This window comes from Brachyhypopomus gauderio, chromosome 17 (genome assembly GCF_052324685.1).
Source record: "Brachyhypopomus gauderio isolate BG-103 chromosome 17, BGAUD_0.2, whole genome shotgun sequence".
Taxonomy (NCBI): Eukaryota; Metazoa; Chordata; class Actinopteri; order Gymnotiformes; family Hypopomidae; genus Brachyhypopomus; species Brachyhypopomus gauderio.
In genome coordinates, this window is record NC_135227.1 from 3,299,668 (window position 1) to 3,324,020 (window position 24,353).

The window sequence follows — 24,353 nt, forward strand, 5'->3', positions numbered from 1 at the left end:
ATGGCTTAGGTTTGTAACAAGTCAAAGTCAATTACTTATCAGTGATAAAATATCCCAACATGAAAAACACTGCAACGAAATAAATCTGTTTTGAACATTAATTAAAGCCAGGAAGGAACCTGTAGCAGAGATAATAGCAACTTTGCCGTTGAATGTTTATCTCGTTTCAGAAGATTTGATTTTTGATCTTGCCTGCTGTTGGTTGTCAATGGAGTCATCGAGCTTGGCATCCTGTTCGGGAAGCTGTGGGGGGGCACTGCTCTGTGCTGGAGGGGCCGAGCTCTCTGCTCCGAATATACTCTCCTGGCTCTCCATGGCTATGGACTAAAGACGAAGAAAAACGTCAAATAGATCTAAATTAATTCTAAAGGGTTTTTTTTTTAAACATAAACACAGATGTAGAGAAAGTCAAAATTGCAGTGAGGTATAGGTGGTGGTCCTTCATCTGCTGTGCAAGCAAAGGGCACTTGTGTGCTCCCCTACAACCAGGGCTGGACAATATGGGCAAAATTTACATTGCGATATATTTATTAATTTCGGTCAATGTGATATAATCCCGATATTGATATGAACAATATAAACCCCACAGAAAACGGCCAAGAATGCCCACAACGGATCTGTACATACAAATGTCTAAAAAATTAATGTCCAGTATATGAAGCCTCCTCCTATAAAACTATATTTACTTTAGAAAGAAAAAAGTACAAATAAATCTGTCAATCTTTTATTTGTATTCAGCCTTGATATATGAACATGAAGCACGACATCACCGTCAAAATAAACAAACTCATCAGCTTGGTCAATATTAATATGTTCGATAGCCGAACCACTTCCACACCACAGAATTACTCTTTCCCCTTTTATCAACTATTTCTTCTGCTTTATTATCGCTCGTTGAAGCTCGTTCAGTCCAGGGTATCTGCACATTTTTAAATCTCAAATTCAATGACTTTTAAGACCTTTTTAATACCTCTCACAAGAAAAAATAATACTATTACTGGGGATGCAGGTGTGTTCCACATCGTTGACCGGGGGGGGGGCGAACGAAAATTGTTGACGTTGTTGAGGCCGTATACTCCAACGCTAGGAATCTAGCACTAGGACCCTGGAGCGGTTATTTTCTGCATTAGCGCTAGATTCGGCAAAGTTCACATCGCGCCAGAACAACTGAACAACACACACTTATAATAATTTAATGCCTCCCCTCATAAAATTCCAGACATTTTAAGACATTTTTAGGCCTTGAATATGGAAAACTAAATGTAAGACATTTTAAGACTTTTTAAGGACCCGCGGGTACTCTGGTTCAGTCACATTTGTATTGCGGTCAGCGGTGCTCGTTTTGCAGCTAGTACGTGTCACATTGGAGCCAAACCAAAACTCGCATAGCCTGCTGTTGATGAACACTGGCTGCGTGCACGTGGTGGACGTCATCAATCACTGAACGCAATGAACTAACAGCAGCGCCCTGTTACGAACATTGTAATGTTGTTAATAGCGTTTATCGAAATACTGAAAATGTCTTAAAAAAAAAACCTATCACCATTATTGAAACATTTTCATACATGTTTTAATATGTTTTGTATCAAAAAACAATTGTCCAGCCCTACCTAAAACACATACGTCTGTACTCAGGGGAGGAGAGGAGACCTGTGGCAGGTAAACGTCTGGTTTATGTAAACAAGCCTGTGTGACTAGTACCTTCTGTTGATGTTGCTGATGCTCCAGGATTTGCTTCTGAAACTGTTCAAGGTTCTGCTGTTGGAGCTGTTCAGCCAACTGATGGAAAAGGGAACTATTGATGGACTCGGAAACCATGGGCCTGAAGAAACAGACGTAGCAGAGTAAAGGATCATTATCCACTAACTCCTTCCTCCTTCTCAATCACAGACGCCAACACATGATTCACTTCTAATACAGTGGGTCTTCTGAACATGACGAGGACAATTAATTCCCCAGTTTCTTCATTTACTAAAACTACAAAGTGTACTATGCACCTTAATGAGCATTTCCATGGCTCTGATGTTACGCTTGTGTAACTAATGAATCAGTATGACTGCACTGAAGCCCTGAGGTTGCCTGACGAACCATGTAGCTGCAGTGTATTTATTGAAGTGAATAGTATTTATTTTGAAAGAGCGCTATCTATCAGAAGAGACATATCTATAAAAAAAGGTTAAAAATATATAAAAGTAGAGATAAAAGTAACACAAAAGTACATACAACTGAGACTGTGCAGCGTCGCTTTTAGAATCCTCTGCGGGTTCTGGCTCGCTGCCAAAATCAAACTGACCCAGGAGTTTCTGCGGGAAAAGAGCACGTCATCAGAACAACAAGCCACATTATAAACATAAATAACAACCCATACGCCGTCCCCTTGACGTTCTGCCGCTGATAACGCCCTCAAAGTGGCGTGCGGCGCTATGGCTTTGTGAGCGTCACCTTGTTGAAGGAGGAGACCCTCTGCTCCAGCGGGTTGAGCGTGTTAGCGGCGGTGGCGGCCGCGGTCAGCTGGGCGGTCAGGGCCTGTAGCTGCACCACCAGGCCTGCGTCTAGCGCCTGCAGCAGGGACGGCTGGGGCTTCTGCTGCTGTAGCTGCAGACTCTGTACCAGCTGCTGCAACTGCAACGCAAACACCAACCAACAGGTCAGTGGCTCGGGTTGGAGCTCCGAGCCTTCTCAATGTGGAATGTGGCATATGAACGGAGGACAGAAAACGATTATTTTAAAGGACTCAAAATAATGGGCATAATTTTTATTGACCCTTCAACTGAATGCATTACGGGCAAAATTATGCTTTTCTTGTAAATACTAATCATTACATTCATTTTACGGTGCATAAAGTGACATTTTAGCAATTTCACTCAGACATTTGGAAACTACAGCAGAAATTCCCTGTCTGGAGCCAATCAGTTTTAATCGCATAGTGAAAGCAAAGCAGCAGAAAGACTATAATTCCATCCCAGGATGGACTAAACCTGCATGTCCTTGGTAGTGTAGATAGACTGACTGGAGTTAGAATGAATAAGGTACAGTGTAGACCTGCTGTCCTTGGTAGTGTAGACAGAATGACTGTTAGTATGAATAAGGGACAGTGTTGACCTGCTGTCCTTGGTAGTGTAGACAGAATGACTGTTAGTATGAATAAGGGACAGTGTAGACCTGCTGTCCTTGGTAGTGTAGACAGAATGACTGTTAGTATGAATAAGGGACAGTGTTGACCTGCTGTCCTTGGTAGTGTAGACAGAATGACTGTTAGTATGAATAAGGGACAGTGTTGACCTGCTGTCCTTGGTAGTGTAGACAGAATGACTGTTAGTATGAATAAGGGACAGTGTAGACCTGCTGTCCTTGGTAGTGTAGACAGAATGACTGTTAGTATGAATAAGGGACAGTGTTGACCTGCTGTCCTTGGTAGCGTAGACAGAATGACTGTTAGTATGAATAAGGGACAGTGTAGACCTGCTGTCCTTGGTAGTGCAGACAGAATGACTGTTAGTATGAATAAGGGACAGTGTAGACCTGCTGTCCTTGGTAATGCAGACAGAATGACTTAGTATAAATAAGGGACAGTGTAGACCTGCTGTCCTTGGTAGTGTAGACAGAATGACTGTTAGTATGAATAAGGGACAGTGTAGACCTGCTGTCCTTGGTAGTGCAGACAGAATGACTGTTAGTATGAATAATGGACAGTGTAGACCTGCTGTCCTTGGTAGTGCAGACAGAATGACTGTTAGTATGAATAAGGGACAGTGTAGACCTGCTGTCCTTGCGGGCTCTGAAGGATCTGGGCTACAGCTGCCATTGTGTCCGAGTTGGAGATCTGAGAGGCCCAGTCCGGTAAACTGGGCACTATGTTGGCTGGGGTGGCTGGAGTTGCTGGGGTACCTGTTACAGAGAAAGTGACAGAAGTATAAATGTTGATATATTTACATAGATAAATACAGGTAACACCTAATGCCCAAGGGCGGGGCACTCCAAAACAAAGACGAAAAGGCTTTAAAACGATGAGCGGTTTAACTTTTTAAACCGTTTTAGCTTTTTAACTACCGTATTTTCCGGACTAAAAGCCAAATCCGTCGCACATGAAATGCTACAGGCACCGTTCAGAAACTGATCAGTTCAGTTAAACGTATTCAGTTCAGTAGAAATATGCGGCTTTTAGCCCAGTGCGGCTAAAAACTTTGTAGGTGCGGCTTATATTGAGGTGCGCTCTATAGTCCAGAAAATATGGTTGTCAGCATTCAAGAATCACTCAACGTTCTGACTGGTGGCATCTGTGTGTTAACAGAAGTACCGCCCACTCTGGGAGGGACTAACTAACCAGGGGTGGCGTTGTTAACGGCGACAGCACTACTGGCAGAGACGGGCGTGGCACTCGGGGGTGGCAGCCCTGCGGCCATGTCCAGCAGGGGCTGGATGATGTCACTTTTGAACACACTGTTCTTCTGCCATAGATTGAGGACACGGACGATCTTGCTCTGTAAAGGGAACACGGCGTGTAAGCATGGACCTCATTAATTGGTTCAGTCTAGGAAAGAAGTTTAAAAAAATCTAAAACAAGGAATGATGGCAATTAAACAGGAAATTCAGCTCCAATGCTCATGACTTAAGATTCAACTCATTAGGTAAATAAGAAGCCTGTATGACGTCAGGAGAATTGTACACGTATGGCATAGCCAAAAAAAAAAAACTCGACAGGATACTGGAGGAACTAAATTCTGTGTCTTGACTTTTAACCACTTTCACCAGAACACAACGGCCGTTTTTTGTAACAGTCAACCAAGAAGTAAAAGAGAAGACCAGCCTTGTCATCGGAGGGGCAGCGGTAGAGGTTCTGGAAGGTGCTGATGATATTCTTGCTGAAGCGTGGAGCGAACACATCCTTCTCCTGGCCAAACTGGTGGCGAGACTGCCGGACGATGGAGTCGATGACGTACAGGCCGGGAACCTTGTACTCTGGTTTGCACTGCACAGAGATACAGTAGAATTCAAAAGAGACGCATTCCAAAAATGCAGACCACACGAGACTTCGTTTGACCTGAATAAGTCCTCAAGCAATTAACTAACCTTCTGAATGAACTTCTCCACACTTTGGACCACATGTTTATAGAACTGGAAGAGAAACAAAACAAGACTAATTATTTCATACACCAGCACAAAATCTGACAAGCTCCCAGTAAATCCAAGGGGCAGGTCATGAAGATGAGGGGCACAGCACAAAACAGTTGCGTCTTCCTAGTTCCAAGTTGATTCAAGTTAACACCAAGATGTAGAGTTCAATGAAGATGAGCCAGAATTGTCAGCTTGAGTAGTCATCTCTCACTAAAATAAATAACTCAAATGTCATATTACCAGGATCTAAGATTCAGTGTTTTAGTGATACTGAGGTCATTCCATCAACTTGATGTACAATTAAAGGAGCATTTATTTTCCACTCTTCGTGTTATCAGTCATTATACTGACACCTAGCAGCCTGGATGTATCAGACATTCTGCACTAAATCTATTTGAAACATGGCTGCCCTCATTTGGGGCACCTGCTCTATGAAGCAACAACTCATTGATTGTGGGACTGAATACTGTTCACTTCTTTTTGCTGGTAAGATTTACTTATTCACGGATGCACCCCAAATTAAAAGGCAAAAAAGTTAGAATAAGAACATGTATGATGCAGTGGGGGTAGGCAGTGCACCAAACCTAAGGCACTATGCAAACATGGCTAAACGTAAAATAACTAGCTTCATCATACTTGCATTAAACATAAAGATATTTACTAGAGTGGATTAGAGCACCCTTAGAAAATCTAGAAAATATAAAATGAAAAGCGTCTGGTTTTGTTATTAAAGGTTTGAAACCACAGTGTGCAATATAGAGTTAATGGAGCCCATTTTAAGACAGATATGATTACTACTTTAATTCAACATTTTGATCTTCAGTATTTCAGTCCATCTAGATAGGTCCATAGGGTTAAATTTGTAGGTGCACTTTCAGCATTGACACACATTCACAAGTGCCTCCTTGCCCTAATGGCATTTCACAAAAACAGTACAGAACGTACTACTGAATATTCAGAAATGCATGGAATCTGAGCAATTATATCTGCAATGGACATGGTGATATTTTAGTAGAATACAAATGTTTTTGAAAGAACCCATTGTCACATGTATGCAAAACTTTTCCTACAGCATTGAATGTGACATTAACCGCAATTAAAAGTTGTACATAGGTAATTGTTAATTTGTGAACACTGTCTAAAGATGCTGAAAGCAGCCAAAACATATACGCACTGCAATTGGGTGAATCCGATTCATTTGAGTAAAACGACACATACACTATGTGCCACAGACTTGTAACAGTAGTACTGTGATACAAACTGTTGACATGCAGAAAATCTGGCAGGTGAATCTGCAGTTGAACATTCCCACAACATAAGAGTTTCTGATATAACAAACAGACAAATGTAAATAACGTCATGTACTACTGTTACATGCATTCACTGACTTAGGAACGATACCATATTTGGAAGAGCCATTTAAACTATGCAGCCAACAACACCGACATACCAATACAAAGCATACAGATGCGTCAGAAGCAGACGTATGGAATGTGGCACATCACACATGTAGGACATGTAGCTGCACAAATTCCTACATACGCAACAATGTGAGCAAGGGCCGTTATTAACAATGGCAGTAATTTTTTATTTAAACAAGTTAAATTCAATTATACATTGCAATATGTTAATTTAGTACTGAAACCTTTTTTGGGGAGGTTGGACTTAACTCACTGATTAAGAGGAAGTAAAAGTACTGCATGCTCAAGAACGTGCACATGAACCGATACAGCTATCGGCTAGTAAGATGTTCATGACTCTCTTCTACAAAATCAACCCATTTTCTCATTGTCTTTGTATTGGTCATGTTAAAACATCTGCTCAAATGCTACACTGCAACTTCCTTTTGTACCTTTATTCAACTCTAAACGAAGGACTTGAAGTTGTCTGCTCCTTCATAATGCATTACATCCGTTCTACAGTCACAATGCTTTTGCAGTCACATACACCACCAGTCAAAAAGTGTGGACACACCTGATAAGAACATGCGTTAATAGTTCTTGTTTCTAATAAATATACTCCAGACACCTACAGACTCATCAAATCAAATATATTTATATAGACTCATCTACTCGTACAACCTACCGTGATAACACGTACGAATGGTATAGTAACACGTACAAATACAAAAGTATTATAAACATGTCATTCAGAAAATCCTTTGTAGAATGTTCTAATCTCTAAATATTTACTTCTCCCAAGAAAAGGCAAGTTATACAAGTTTTTCTACAAATTCTGCAAGTTCTTCTAGCATTCAATGAACTTGTCAAAACATGCAATCATAAAACTATTGAAAGAAGGAAAAAAAGAAAGAAAGAAAAAGTTTAGTCACACAGAAAATGTTCAGATATTCTGGAGTATTTGTGAACTGGGGAAGCCATTATGAAAATATATTCTTGAACTGTATAAACAAACAAATTAAAGATGCACAGATCAATCAGCCTGTGACCGGAATTGGCCAGTTTCAGAGAGATAGATGGGTCCAACAGAACCCTTTCTGTGTCACTCACATTTTCACTTGGGCACTGCATGAGGACAGCAAACACACATGAAGAGCGCAGTGCTTTTACTAGCTTTAGATCAGTTCAAGTGTATACGAGCTTTAAACATGGTTCAGCCACTTGTGGTTGTTTACAAGAACACATGCTTAAGTGCTTGATTTCACAAAAAAGTGCTACTTAGTGAAAATTTGTGTTTATTAATATTACACCTGCACTCCACTCACTGCACTGGTTACCTGTTAGCTTTAGAATAGATTTTAAGGTTCTAATCATGGTTTTTAAATGTCTTGCTCCTCTTTACCTCAGTGAAATGATGGTTAGATATGTTCCAGTCAGGTCTCTCAGGTCTTCAAACAGTAATCTACTGGTGATTCCTAGAAGCCGATTAAATATTGGAGAGGGTGTTTTTAGCCACTATAGCCCAAAGCTCTGGAACTCTCTTCCTGAAGAGCTCAGAGACATTTCATCCCTGCACAGCTTTAAGAAGAGTCTCAAAACCTTCCTGTTTAGATCTGCTTTTAGTTAAGCAACCCTAACTCTGTTCCAATTTATTTACATTATTCACTTTGTTACATTATTTTAATGTTTGTGTCCTTTTTATTCGTAATTTCTTAATATTTTCCTTTTATCTTCTTATCTTTGCTTCCTTTTAAATGTTTCTTTTTTATTTATTCTGTAAAGCACTTTGAGTTGCATGTATGTATGAAAGGTGCTATACAAAAATATTATTATTATTACTTATTATTATAAGTATTAGTGTAATTCCTGTGACAGTAAGACATTCGTAAACAGATAAAACTGGAATTGGTCAGTCATATGTTAAAAGATTCAGGAACTGGAACTGACCAATGAAATTGCAATCAGTGCATCTACAAAAAATATCAGACATTATTGCACTTTTTCACGAGACTGTACTTATATTGTAAAAAAAAAAAAAAAAAAAAACTATGAGCCTAATGTGAAGATTTCTTTGTCTCATAAATAGCTAACACAGTGCTACATTTCAGATGAACAGCAACTCCACTGCAGCCTCTTGTGTATATCTTTGTGACTGCTGGATAACACACAACACTGTCTTCCATAACCCTGCACCAGGTCCTCCCCCCACGCCCCAAACACACGATCAGTAATCACTCAGTGAAGAGAAATATATTTAGTTTATCAGTTACACAGGTCAGGATCCTGATATGGAAAAATAGCCAAAGACAAGGAGAGAAAACAGAAAAGGGGGAAAGACAAGATATTAAAGAAATAAAGCGTGCTATGCCATGGCCATGCTACTAACAGCATTCAAATCTAGTCACAATATTTGTAGAACTTACCAATTAAATATTTAGACATCTGTATTGGTCTACCACAGATACCCAACACATCGAGAATTGAGAATAGATTTTCGACCCTGCCTAATGGCGCAATTCCACACGGGCCTGCTTGGCGCGGTACGGTTCGATACGGATCGATTCGCAACGGAGCGGTACGGTCGCGTTGTATTTCCATTACAATGGTGGACCACCACAATGTGGGTGGAGTCGCTGTTGGCACGCGGGTTGTAGTGTCGTGACATCACTTGTATGCGTCCACAACACCGTACAACAATGGACGAGATGACGATAGCGGAGGAGTGGCTCTCCTGTGACGCAACCTGTGACGACACTCGGTGGCCAATCAGTGTCCTGCTGTTCCTCCACGTCACTGAAGTTTTCCGCTTTGGAACGGTTAGAACCTCGAGCGAGTAGGTACGAAAAAAGTACCTGAAGGTATCGGCAAACTTGTACCTGGTACTAATGGAAACACTCACAAACCGTCGCGAATCGAACCGTACCGCGCCAAGCAGGCCCGTAGGGAAATGCGCCATAAGTGTGAGCTGGGAGGACAGAGTGACAAACTGTATCAATATCAGAACACTGCAAACTGCATTCAAACAAAATCACTTGATCTGGCTGATTATGAGAAGGCCTGAATCTTTGGACAGGCCAAAACGTAATGAAAGCTCCCGGCGCAAACTGTGTGATCAAAGGGCACTTTGACACAACAGGGGGCCACAGGATACACAGAACAAACCTCACTGGATGGCACCAGCACGGCCGACGTGCTGTTGGATTTACATTAGATGGAGTGTGGCTGTGATGAGGGGGAGCAGGCCGTGGCATTTAAAAATAAATGGTGTAGCCAAAATGCATTTGTTATTGTTTTTGCATAGTGACAGGCTAAAAGAAACTGGTTATTTTAGACTCTCAAACTTGAAACAGACAAACCCAACTATGCCTTTGAATATGTACTACTTGCTACTATGCACCTGATAAACTTGTTTTTGTTAGATATCAGTTACAGGCACTGATGAACTGAAATGGCTTCCTAGACCAGTATACAATGTGAAATAACAGCTTTAAATGGTCTTTGAACCTAGAAGCAAGATGAAAAGTTATGCTATGTTTTAAGGTGGGCCCATCTCTACCAATATGTGAAATCAAAACCATTTCTTTTCATCTTTACACCATTTGTCTGCTAAATGACGTAAAGATGAACAGTAATGGAGATGAACTTGTCAGTGGAGGTTCTAGGCCATCTGAACTCGGGGGGCCAGACTGGGACCAGTAGGTCTGTTAGGTCTGAATGCTAGTACTAGGTCAGTACTAGGCTTACCTAGGTCACTAGGTAAGCACCATGGTGAAGGTGTCAGGTAGTGTGTTTAAGCTAGTTCGGTGTTCACACCATCTTACCTCTTCACCATGGTGTGGGTAAAGACAAAATGAACTGGGTAGCTAGCTTCAAGATCACGTGAAGCAACATCTTGTCCAACTGCCAAGCATTTCCTATAAAACTGTGGCTGATGGCTGTACTACGCCTGGTTTACATGGTGTCATATGTAGAAGAAGCCCACAAACATCGTCTCTACACTTAAGCACAAGTATGGTCTGTTCATGGTGAACCAATAGGCGAGTACTTGGTACAAACCAATAGGTGATTTACACCCCAATTGGAATTTGTCTGGCATTTATCCGTCTGTGCAGTGAGCACACACTAGTGATCACTAGAGCGGCGGGCAGCACTAGAGCCGAACAGCAGTTGGGGTTAGGTGCCTTGCTCAAGTGCACCTCAGTCATGGTGTAGCTGGGAATGGAACCCACGACCCACGACAAGACAATTGGAAAATGACATTGTTCCTTTAATTCAGCAATCCAAATCCACAAAAACTAATTTCAATAATGAGTTCCAAACAATAACTAGAACTTAAATTTCACCACAAATATAAGTGCTTTCTGCTTCAGTGGCCGCTAGTTTATGGAATCCGAGGAACAAAAATCTGACCAGGTACAAACGGGTTTCACTGTCCTCCGTGTACACAAACTCTGACATACTCCATCGTTGGGGTACCAACTGCTTGCTTGGGAGACACTAGCTGCATCTTCTATGAATACGACAGGTTAAACGCAACATCAACCCAAGTTTAACTTTTCAGTCTCGTGGGTAAAGTATGATAAGAGAATGCTTAAAGGAAGCTTATCTGGATAGTTAGCAAGTTAAATGTTTAAATGCAAGGACCCTAAATGCCTAGGGTAAGTGTTAAGGACCCTAAATGCCTAGGGTAAGTGTTAAGTGCTAAACCATTGCAGCAACTAAAAATCACTTAATAAAAACGGTCACTTTAAATAATAAAAATAAAAGAAAAACCCAACAGAAGTTGATATATTCACTGAAGGTATAATAAGAAGCTAATCATGAAATTTTGTAGTGGACTTTAATAAACTGAGCTGCCCGTTTAGATTAGCCACTATAAGTTATTAGTTACTTGCCAAAGTTAGCTAACAAAGACCATTTTCCTAAGTTTACAGACATCTAGAGTGCTATTTAAATCCAATTTTAAAATTGAACTGAACTTTTTTTTGCAGAAAGTTGACCATTTATTAACAGCATTACATTAAATACAATCTGCGATTTCTGGAAGCATTTGTCCAGTCTTGAGCAAGCTGTATTTAAATGAGCAAGCTGTATTTGTGACGGTACTGATCAATGATTGGCCAGTAGAGGTTTGCTGATGTGCTTTTATAATGTTATAGAAATACAGATACGGATTAAATATGGACGTCACTGCTAACATTCCTAGGCTGCTTTAATATTGGCTGTCAGCCACTGGGGGCCACGATTCTTCAAGCCAAGTGAGCACGGTACAGCTGGAAACCTTGAGCTGAAAACACAGGACTGAAAAAGCTGACAAAGAAACTTCCATAATCAACCATCACAGTCTATATCTCTGAAACTTTGTCTACCTTTATGAATGTCTCATAACTTACATTCGTCAATGACAACACCTCTGACTCAACTTTTTACAGCAAAAGTGTTTTCCTCAAAGGAATAATTCAATATTATATTAGTATGCCTTTGCATTACACTTGAAGGAGTTAAGTATTTTGTTTAGAACTATATAGATGAAGTTAATGTAATATGCATCAAAGAGCATTGGTTCTCATACAATAAACCTCGATTGCCCTGCCTGACAAATTTGTCCTTTTCTGATCAATTTACTGGGTCTGGTAAAGTTTAGACAGTAATAGCCACTATCATTAAGCCACTGAAATCATTTCTATTCATCAATGCAGTCATCCTAGCTGTAGTAGATTAAATTAGTGTGGCATTCAGGATTCTGCTGTATTCTAGTCCAACACAATACTAGGGTTTGCGCACGCATGCACACACGCACGCACACACACACGCAGGGTTCAGACTGAGAAACACATCAAAACAATATACCAGACAGATAACCATATGGGCCTGACAAATTGTCACCTTGCGTTATAAAACGATAAAACAAAAAATTAAAAATGAGAACATTTTCTAACAACCAGGAAGACACGTCATTTTACTGGCCCTGGTGTCTCAAGAGTCCTCTTTTAATATTGTCTATATGTACGTCTCCGTTATCTGAGCATGCACACTAACTGACACCACTACATTAGGAACATACTCTTCAAAAATGTTTAATTGCTTTTAATGACTTGCTCTTTATGGAAACCATGATTAAACCTGAAGCACAAAAAGCAATCAGGACACCTGTACGACACCCTCACCATGTGATCAATGTAGCTATGGTTAGTGAGAATACCATCAAATATAAAGATCTAGAAAAATGCAAAACACTGCATTCTACATATTGGTACCAATGTAAAACTGTATTCTACATATCAGTACGGCTGCTGAATACTCGTGTTTACTGCCATACAGCTGCAGTACAACAAAAATTAAATTATTTAAAAGGGGAAGTTTGGGGGAATGTTCTAGGGTGTTTTGTATCAATATATGTAGTTTTAAAATCATTTATCTAAATTAAAATAAATAATTAAACTAAATTAAAGTTTATCATTATCTGAGGAGAAATGTGAGGAGAAATGTCTGACAGCTTAGGTGTTTGTATAGATTGTGTAATATGTGGATAGAGGGGTAATTGATGTAGACTACCAATGTGTATTATTGACAAAAAATTTTTTAAACTGCTAATCATTAGAGCCAAGGGGCTTTTGACTGATTTTCAGGAAACAAATGTATGTTTCTTTAATATATATATCTCATGGTAGTCAATGGCCTGGAAAAGAAAATCAAAGAAGCCTTTATGTATATTCAGGCATGCTCTCAGTACATGCTCTCAACATATATAGCAGTCATCAGTCCTGTTACCTGATGTAGAACGTGTCTGTTCACTCTTATGCTAAGTCAGAGTCAGAGAGACGTGCTGAATTATTTTAGCATTTCATTTACATTTACGGCATTTGGCAGACGCCCTTATCTATAGCGACTTACATTTTTATCTCATTTTTTATACAAGTGAGCAGTTGAGGGTTAAGGGCCTTGCTCAGGGGCACCTCAGTCATGGCCTCAGGTCTGGGGATCGAACCCTCGATCCTCCGGTCACAAGACCTGGGGTGGGTTTCCCGAAACGTTCGTAGCGCTAAGTACTTCGTAACCTCGTATGAAACGTATGAGGTTAAGAAGTACTTAGCGCTAAGAACGTTTCGGGAAACTCACCCCAGTTCCCTAACCACCAGGCCATGACTGCCACATTTCACCTTTTCCTACAAGGCTTTGAGTAACTAACTTAGGAAAACGTAGACTGCCAGCTTATAGATCAGGACTGACATGTCTGAGATTCATATAATCAGTAAACAATCATCAAACAACATGTAGCAGCTTCAGTGATTCAGTGAATAATTTCTATAAGGAGCTTCTCATCAAAACTGCAAATGAAACAAAAAGCCACTAACCAAGCTCATTTCGCACTTAACATAAATTTGTAACAGATGCAGTTTTCTGCACAAGCAAAACATAACTGACAATCTGTAACACAGAATACAAGACTGAGAGCACGTCAGGTAATGACATACTGCAACACTAATGATGGTTAATGAGGACATACTTCACATACTTCCGTGACCAGCTATAACAGGCTACATCATCATCTATGAAGGAAACAGCTGGACCATCCAGGTTAGCACAGATCTCAGCCCAACCTATAAACCAATAGCTTGACCTAAAAGTCAATAGCCCATCCTGGCTTATTCACCAGGCCAATTTAAAAAAGCATTTAATCTCATGAGCAGTTGAAGTTCATTTTATCTTTTGAAATGCTTGTTTGTATGTATTATGCTTGATGAAAATATAAAGCTAAGAAAGTAGAATATTTTAAATTTTCTTGCATAAGTGAACACCAAGAAAAAAATAAGATAAGATCGGGTGAATTCTGAGTGACCAAAATTTTTCCTAGTTAATGCATAAATATATATTATAGAAAATGTCAGAACAAAGCTTAGTAGATAGAATATGGGTTACAGTATGGGCAGGGAGCCATACAGTGCAATTTCACAGCCTTCTCCTGCAAAATATCCAATATACTGTAAATCACAAGAATTTTCCATTTCTTTTGATACAACTTTTAACTGGACAATGCAGAATTAAATGCCAGAGCAACATTTTTCTGTTGCTCTGGAGAGTTAAATGAGATCCTCATGCAGAGCATTTCACTACAATATTGAGTCTCTCTCTGATTTCTGATATGGACTTAAATTTATTGATACACTGACCTTCCCAAAGTTTGACAAAAACTCTAAACTGAATTTACATCTCTGACTATCATACTGTTTGAGGCTCCATCATCTTGCTAAACCAACATTAGCATAGCATTAACTTAACTCTGTGACAGAGAGCCAAATGTCAGTGCACTTTCATCAGATGAACCCCAACAGTCTCCTGATGTTCAGGGCTTACCATACAGTCATTAACATAAACTATTAGCTTGGTACGGCAGGCTAGTCTGGTGAGGTCAAGGTACTCTGAAGGTATATGTTATTTAAGAAGAAGTGAAATAGCATTAATGTTCTAAAAATCCATGAAAAACTAATTTCACACCGTTTTGGAGAAACTATGACTGTAAAGTTTTTCATGCATTCAGTAGAGCCCTATTCACAAGGCTCTAGTATAAAACAATAACTCAAAGAGCCAGTGGCTCCTAAATAAAAATCATCAGGAACCAACTTAATAGATGCCACATAATAATAATATGACTTATAATGTGTAAGAAATAATATGACTTATTATAATATGACTTATAATGTGTAAGAAATAATATGACTTATTATAATATGACTTATAATGTGTAAGAAATAATATGACTTATTATAATATGACTTATAATGTGTAAGAAATGCCTTTCTGTGGTTGTACATCTGCTTGAAGTGGACGGCTGTTAAACCGCATTCTCATCTTCGTCTTCCAGTAGTCCACTCAGACTGTCCAAGACAGCCTGTCTGTGGCTGCGATTGAGCAGATGGCCTCTTAAAGTCCCACAGAAATGTAGACTGTGAAAAAAAATCAGCTATTTTTCGCTTTGCCATTTTCAACAAGTTAACGCTTATTGCTAAAGGCTCGGCTCGGCTATGCGGCTTTGCGAGTAACATAGGTTGAATTCCCGCGAACATGCATGCATTTTTTGAAGGCAGACGTGTCCATGTGATTGGGCACCAATGTCGCCCAATCGGTTAACTTGTAAAATACAAACTCAAAAGAAAATGGGGAATGATCAGTCTTTCCAAAGACAAATAATCATCAGCCAAAAAAATAATATTGCAGTTTTATCACCTGTTGCCACTGGCGAGTAAATGAATCATATTACTCGCAAATAAATTTTTACGGTCACAATTGTGACTATTTTAGTCACCGTCTGGAGCCCTGCATGCATAAGTATAGAGTAGAATACACTCCCTTTAGCTTAAACACGCAAGACCTCTACACTCAAATACAAAATGGCCAATCAGGAACCTTCGCAACAAAACGAGTCTACATTTCAATCCCACACCATCCAGTCAACTTTTTTCGACAGCCCCTTTATCCAAAGACGTACATTATTAGCATTTAGGCTACTCTTCTATATGCTGTGTGCACAGTCAAAATATCTGAGCAACAGGATGGATATCCTTGTAGAGAAGGTAGAGAATTTCCTTGAAGAGAAATTTCCTATATGATTAATACAGATGGAAATTTCTGATATGTTTCTCTGTGCAATTACTTTAGTGATAGATATCACTAAATTATAAGTAGACCTACTGGCAGTTTACCTACAGTATACTTAAAATAAAAGCCGTACATCAGTTTTAATTGTTCAGTGACCGCAAACCCCAGGTTTGGATTTGGCAGTAAGGTTCAAGTGTCAATGCTCTACGGGAGCAGGCTAACAGAAGCTGGAAGTCGTCAAAGTCAATAAATTAAGTGACGCAGGACTGCGGATGGCTGCCAACCTCCATGGGCAGTACCAACTCTAACGGCTCTTCTAGGCTGGGCTAATGTGGGCTTCACAAGTTTGGACCAGTCACCCACGTACCATCGAGTGTGGCAGAAACTTATTTTATCGGCAACAGAACGGGTGCAACATAATCAATACTGTTTATGACGGATATATTTTGATAATGCTGCACGTGGAACCTTAACTCATAGCACAGTGAATTACTGGGAATGGAACAGCTCGCTACAAATTATATTTTGTAATAACGCACAGACCTACGAGGTTCACCTTGTGATTCTAAACATTAGCACTGGACTGGCACTGCAACAATCACGATCAATTGGAAAATCAATATTCTGATGCAGCACTATGCTACACTGCACAGTACTGCAAGACCCTGTGGAAGTTCTGGTAAGATCTGTCTGATACAGTTGCTCCTCCCTGCTGTAGGCAGCTGGAGGTTCCTCTTCACTGCAGAAAACATCTCCTCTCTGTAGCTGAAGATGAAAGGTTTGTAGTGTATGCCATCAAGGTGCTAAGATTTCAACATGGCCCGTTTCTGCTAAGCATAAAATATTCTTCCAATAAGCTGCGTTTCGTCTAACACATCATCAATGCTGCCAAAAGCCTGATTTTATCCATTCACACATTTAACAATCTGAATTTTGCACAGACTGCTCAAGGGGATGCCACCTTGTGTGGACTCAATTCAAGAATCTAACTACAGATCAACACATTTTAACAAACGTTCTTTTCGCAGTGTGGAGCAGAAAAAGATTTTGAACAGTTGTTCAAAAGGGAACAAGTCAAGCTACTAGACCCTAGTCCTAGAGCAGCCAATGAGAACGAGACCCTTGTCCTAGAGCAGCCAATGAGAACGCCTTCAAAGGAAACATAAAAATTCAAACGCTTGAAGCGATTTCTTAAATTCAGAGCAAAGTCAACTAATTAATGGTTCAAAGGAGAATAATTATAATTATGGTTTACAACATATAAAAGCTTTTGAGGGTGAGACTGTCACCATATTTCCAATTATCAGTAGCAACCAGTAAGACCTTAAATCTGAAGGCTTTTTTCAATAAATCCTTTTTTTAAAATTATTACAGCACAGTAATATACGCACAAAACGTACAAAAGACAATCTATATCAGCATTATCAAGCTCCATCATCTATCTGAGAAGTCAGGAGCTTACACTGACACAGAATACATTTGGCTAAATGCCGGCCAATTCAGTTAGTGTTCCAAAACGCTTTCTTGTTTTAATTAAATAAATAACAATTGTCTGAGGAATTGTTCTTACTAAAACTACACCCAAAGGGGAATCAAATATAAAATTTAAAATGCATCTACAGTTGTGCATTAATACATGCACCTTCATTTAAGAAACTACAGTAGTAGAATTACACTTGGACTGGGTCATTTCAAACCTTCTGCCTAATTGACAAAGCTGGTCAAAGCATTTAGCCAATTACGACGTGAAAAGATAATCTTTTCAGCAATATGCCATGCTCAACTAGTGAGCAAAGCAAGAAAAATAGCTAAACACAGCCTCTATACCTCTTTATAGAACACCAAATATTCCAGCCAACACCAAACTACAGCAGTAAAACAGTAGACATTTGCGCAGGGGGAAAAAACTTAAATGAGCACAAGTTCAAAGTTGCCGCAATAAAGCCTCTCTTACATTAACCAAAAGGTGCTGCACTTCTGCCTGTGAGATCTCTTGAGTAATGGTCTTATTTGGCTTCTTCCATCCTGTTTTTTTAAAACAGCCCATCTCCTACCTAAGCTGGTTAGGGGTTCCCTTATCTCTTTGAAACTCTCCCACGCCCCATCCTCCTGCTTCACTTTCAGTGCTTTGGGGGAGCTGGGGGAGCTGCTGAGGGAAGGGGAGAGAGGCGTTATTCACACAAAACAGTCACACGGCAGGACAAAAAGGAAACAGTCACACTGCAGGACAAAGGGAATCGGCTAACAATGCAATCAACATTGCTACTCAGAGATCTGCTTTATAGGTCTGTGACAAGAAAGAACAGGTGTGGAATACACGTGGCTTTGACACAAATGAACCAGAATGTGATTTCTTCTGGCTTACGGTGCAGGTGTGGGTTCTATGTGAAAGGAAACTGCATGAGCTTGTGGTGCAGTCTGTTTTCTGTCTCAAAAAGCTTTGACTTTAAGCAATAAGCAGATTATTTATCTATTTCATGTATTTCTACTCAACATTGCATTTTTGCTTTCAAAAAAATCCAAAGCATTCAATTCCAAACAAGATATTTTTGGCTCACATCTGAGTGTTTTAAAACCAAAAACACCACACTTGTTAGCAGTAGACAACGCCAACACTTGATTCTTTTGATAAAAAAGGTAAAGGGCCACAATATCTCACAATGCACTGAAAACCAACTACTCATTGGAGACAAGAAATTCACTGGCAAAATAAGAACTGGATGAGAAAGTCTGACCACTAGTTCATGCTACATATTGTACTAGGGGGTCTGATTATTCCTAACCACTCCTAGACTTTGTCACGTACTTAGGACAGGCACATACTAAAAGTGTCATTCTAATTACCCATAAGCCAACATTATAGGTTTCAAAACTAAATGACTTGTACTGTTATGAACTAAAATAAGTAATGTAGTCCTTTAGGCACTGACTGAAATAGTACTTTAGTGTGATTATGTGGAAACTGAAATAAAATCCACCCTGTTGCTGTAACCCAATCTCCACGTTAAGATGAAAACTGAAATGTGGATCCAACTTATGCGACTTCTTATAGAGATTAGCAAAAAATAACAGCCTGCATGTCAGAAAATGTAAAATTTGCTGTTACTTTTATCACACCACATAAAAATAATACTTTGCTTCACCATTTGATACAAATAAACAGTAGATGAAAAGCCCCATTTCGGAGTCAGCCATGTATTACGCTCAAACACACACCAACCAGTGCAGACACAGTTCTGCTTCACAGCTATTTCACAATAATAATAACGATGTAAATATGCTACATGAAGGAGGGCTACTTATGTTGTGACATGGAAGTTACTAAACAAATTAAAATACGGAGTGGGACCACCTGTCGTTTCCTGTAGTTCACCTGGTAAAGCTGGTACATCATGATGCTAACACCAATATCATGAGTACCAGGGAACACATTCTCACATACTGATTAAACACATAAGTGACTCTGGAGGTGACAATTGCTTTAAACATTCCAGCTCCTTTTCGTTTAACAGTACAAAGACCCACCGAAAATAATAATACCAAGATAGAGTTCCAGTTTGACTTCTAACATGTGACCTGTGAAACAGGTCCTGTCATCCCCGCCCACCCCACGTTCAACACACATCTCATGTTGTTTAATGGTCACAATTTTCTCAATGCATGACCAAAAAAAACGGAACATCCACTAAATTTTGTAACACACACAGGAACACTTCATAACGCACTTCCGCCAAACAAACATGCCACCATTCTCACTAGCTGCACAAAACCTTGCCATCACACCTTAAACTGTATTGCATAGGAGTCCGAGAAGTACGATTCACCATCAAAACCATCAGTGTAAAAGATCACAAGCCTTTAATCCAAGTTCTGGCGGCACGTGGGTAACGTCCCAAACAATCAAGCCCTTCACAAGCTGATTTAGGCATTTTACAGAAGAGAAAACCGACAAAGAACCAAGGGCTTGGACTACACACAGATTTTTGTTGGTTGAATTATCTATATCTCGTCTTATTTTCTGATATCATATTGGCTTCCGTAGGCTTACAGAAGCTCCAGATTCCTAACTCTCATCACACCTAAAGGTTAACTGAAGGTTAAAAGATTACAACCACAGTAAAACAGGGAAACGATTTTTATTCACACTTCTATATGAATTAATGTAATGATTTCACCAGTTGCTCGAGGAGCAACTTGACAACTTGCCCTCTTAGGCATGTCATAGCCACCAGATATCTGGAGTAATTCTGACTGATCAAAAGACATAGGAGTTGTTTTGGTGGTGGCATCTTTATAATTTCAATCTTATATCAAACGATTCACAACATTACTGCTTATTTTCATATGTTTTCTAAAGCCATAGTTTCCATGTTTCCATGACGAAAAGCTCTCGGACAGGTCGTCATTCTCTCTGTTGGTCTGGGCTGGTTTTAGACGGGATTTAGAGATTCCTTACTACATCTTTAACAAAAAATTAAATCTGGGCAAACTCCAGTGACGAAGCTTCTACCACTCTAGAGTAACTGCTGCTCATTCATTCACTCCAGCCCAAGGTTTTGCCTTCCAGTAATGCAAAGCAGCATTCTCACAGAAATAGTCTGCTGCCTTAAAAATATAATAATAGAAATTATTATTAGCAGTTAATTTAAGCTCTTGGTGAAATTCAACTTGCAAAAGCTTAGCTGGGTTAACCTCAGGCTGCAAAGGTGCAAACATAAAAGGCTTAATGACACTTAAAAAGGAAAGCTGCTTTAGACTCTGGCCTCATTCTTACAATAAATAGTGAAAACACAATTTCAGGTCCATGCGTGAGTTTCAGGAAGTACAGTAAAAACTTCTGTGCAAAAGAAGTTTGAATTCCATGAGTGGTTTTGCTAACAATGTCCTGACAAAGGATAATTTACAGTTATATTTGAACACTACTATTAAGGATAGATATTTTTGGTTCATTTGTTTCCCTAAAGCCACAGATTCAGAGTTGATGTATGGTAATGACACCTCAAGGACCACAAAAAGCCACTGGTACCAAAGATTGAACAGTGTGCGATCTGGTTCACTCAACAAATGTACGTCAGCATAAAGTTCTGCCTAACTCTTATGACCCCACGGATTGTGAGGCTCTCAAACAAGCCTAGGCAGAAAATTGCGTTAGCAAGCTAACCACGTCTTCTTGTTTACACTGTAGACACTGAACATCTAAATAATGAATTTAAAGAATGAGCCTACCCAGTGCAAGACAGGACATAATTATTTGAAGAACTCAACAAAAGCAATTTAGCAGCAGTTTATGCTGTCAAAGGATATGGTAAAAGGCTGGTCAGACATTGCCCATGCTGTGTGATGATGAACTACTCCCCCAATGAGCTGTTTATTAAATGTACAAGTGAAGGATAACTGGTTCATTTTTCACTTACACCTTATGGGAGTCTCTGCCTTTCTTAAAAAGAAATACTTTAATTAAAAAAAGGATGATTCCACAGTGGTGGTTCCACAGTGGTGTTTGTGTGTATTATAAGTCTGTTTTCTATGGTTTGGCATTACAGTATTGTAAATATCCTATACAATGTCCTGGCCATAGTGACTGCTGTCATGATTCTGAATCTTAATTTGCATAATTAATAATACATTAATGTTTACCTGTATTTATCAGTTACAAAGACACATGAAGCCAAGCCAAGAAAAGGTGAATTGTACATAACTTCTAATCCCTAACTCCCTTTCCTTATTCACTTGTGTTTATTTGAATACTTGCCTTTATAGCTTTAATTGCTGATTTGGTAATCTGGGTCATCTTCGCTTTTGAGATTGGAGGCTTGTATTCATTCAGAGAGTACAGCTGAAAAACAAAAAGAGAAACTTAATTTCAAATGTAAATTCATGAAATCTCTGCCTACGTTAATAAAACATTTATATTTTAACAATTGCATAGTCATTTGGGGTGGGTAAATAAAAGAAAGGTTCAAATTATACAACTGCAGGGCAAAGAAATTATATAAGAGTAGACCTACTACATGATGAATGAAACGAACAGGTTCTCGTGAATAGGCGGGAGAATGTTTTCCACTAAACATATGCTATGCATATCCATGTACAAAGACACACATCACATGATAAACGTCATTCATTTTAAAGTACTAACCCTGTGGGTTTAATGCATTCTTCCAGTATTATGGTGCCCACAATGGAGCTGTATCATCCAAACTACATTTAATTTAATCATAAAAAACCCAACAAGTTATGACCTTGAAACAATGCAGGAATAGCCTAATGACTTAAGTTCTCTGTGTTGCTTTGCTTTTATCCATTAACCCCACAATGCAAATATTTAACATTACTGTTTCCTGCCCTGTAAAATGACTTGGCATTTTCCCCAGTGCCAAGAAGGATGTTGCCTGGTACCTAAACTCTAAAAGCCAAGCTGTTCTTCACACAACACCTACTAGATCTCTCCGTGTCCTCTCCCCCCACCCTCCCCATCCGCTCTTAAATCATGTGTGCTTCTCATGCACAACTATAGGAGAAAAAATGCAAACTATGTAGTCATCTAGTATTACTGCAGTAATGTCCATTACTGCCCCACACAAGCTCTGCTGTCTGCGAGATGAACGCCTGAGCCGTGCTGTGAATGCTGCATTCAGGTGGGCAGCACAGCGCAGCACGATGGTCGCCAAATATTGCAAATGACCCTAATGTTAGCCAATATCATAGAACCTAGCTCTTTAGAAGGACCATCTATAATAATATAATATATATTAATCCATCTATACGTCTAAATGAAACACACAGGCCTGTTAATCTCGACACTGCTGGCTGTCTAGTGTCGCTCAAGGCTAACCTGGCTAGCCAAATATCATTAGCTGTGTGGCTAACTAATAAATAAATAAACAAGGCGGCGAGGCGAGCTACTGGATTATATATGTGATTTAAGGGCCGGGGACCCATATTATATGTACACGCAGACATTTAAAAGGTAAATACACGGCTACACGACCCCGTACCGAGTTTATCGAGAAGGTTCCATGAAGTGAAAATGAGACGCTAACCGAGTTAGCATACCCGCCTGTTAGCCGGCCGAGCTAACCTGCGTGTGTGAGGCGTTCACGGCGCAAATACAGGCCGAATATATAGAAATAAAACAACCTCAGCCCCGCCGAACCGTCACAATTAGGTCCGGTTCGCTTTTATTAAACATTTTAGAGAGTAATACTCGGTTTTTGGTGCGTTTATCACTGGCTTGGCCGGCTAAGCAGGTACATCACGGCCTATAGCGACAGAGCGCAACACCGGGCAGCGGAACCCCAGCGACGGTCAACGGGAGCAGATAGCGGACAAACCTCGCCGTTGAACGCTTTAACGGCCTCCATGGCGTGCGTGGTTAAGTCTTCTCTGTGCCGGAGTGGACGTCTAGGAGCGTGTCGCCTTCACAGCGGGCCTGTCGTTCGCATGTCCCGAGGTTAAGAGCGGGGTGAGATGGAGGAGGCTGCCGCTAATATGGCTGACACACACACAACATGGGACGCGGCGGGAGGGGGTCCGGTGCTGGGTGAGCCGATTCACCGAAGAGTCGGATCCAAAAACACAACATGGGACGCGGCGGGAGGGAGTCCGGTGCTGGATGAGCCAATTCACAGAAGAGTCGGATCCAAAAACATATTTGATTCATTTGATTCATATAAGTGCTCAACTGTAATTCTTTAATAAAAAAAACACCCATTAGGCATGGGTCCACGGGTCGATGTGTAAATTACACATTGCATAGATCATCCGATATTCCTGTCATTATTCCTGGGGAAAGTGCGTGTGTGTGTGTGTAATTAGTAGGATCACTGAGTCTAAACAAAATATGTTAAAACAACGACTGTCCTTGATGCAACCCAAGTGGATTTTCTTTGCTCTTCTTTTAAACAAACCTGCGTTCCCATTTGCATATTGGATTTGAGGGTTATACGAAGAGGCACAGGGAACGCAGACGTGCTGTAATACCACCTTGTGGACATTATTGGAACAACTGGGTTTTAAGATAGTAGCTAGGAATACTTTACCTACAGTGTAAAGGTCAAATCAATTTTATGCTTTGATATGTACAACTAAATTCATGTCATTACATTTATATGTAGTGCTAAATTTGCTTGTGCTACATTTTATTAAAACTAACCACAATTTTATTATGGCAAAATGTCACTTTAACATCCCTGAAATGTTGCAAATGAAATGATCCCTGAAATGTGATTTTTTTTTATG

At 39.9% G+C, this 24,353-nt stretch overlaps 1 protein-coding gene across 5 annotated transcripts in view; it reads right to left on the bottom strand.

Moving 5' to 3' along the window:
• scaf8 (SR-related CTD-associated factor 8) overlaps window positions 1-23,678 on the bottom strand; it is a 29,766-nt gene extending 6,088 nt beyond the window's left edge. For 3 of the 5 annotated variants that reach the window (XM_076978927.1, XM_076978928.1, XM_076978926.1), the window contains exons 1-10: window positions 23,447-23,677; window positions 21,865-21,948; window positions 5,071-5,115; window positions 4,808-4,969; window positions 4,325-4,481; window positions 3,761-3,888; window positions 2,443-2,622; window positions 2,224-2,303; window positions 1,702-1,822; window positions 193-324 (exon numbers count right to left, since the gene is read on the bottom strand). In XM_076978927.1, the coding sequence (XP_076835042.1) occupies window positions 193-324; window positions 1,702-1,822; window positions 2,224-2,303; window positions 2,443-2,622; window positions 3,761-3,888; window positions 4,325-4,481; window positions 4,808-4,969; window positions 5,071-5,115; window positions 21,865-21,948; window positions 23,447-23,476 (1,119 nt within the window). In that variant the 5' untranslated portion in view covers window positions 23,477-23,677. Of the gene's footprint in view, window positions 1-192; window positions 325-1,701; window positions 1,823-2,223; window positions 2,304-2,442; window positions 2,623-3,760; window positions 3,889-4,324; window positions 4,482-4,807; window positions 4,970-5,070; window positions 5,116-18,066; window positions 18,262-21,864; window positions 21,949-23,446 lie in introns of all 5 variants that reach the window. The other 2 variants (XM_076978929.1, XM_076978930.1) reach the window with 2 other exon arrangements.
• Window positions 23,679-24,353: the final 675 nt, after the last annotated feature.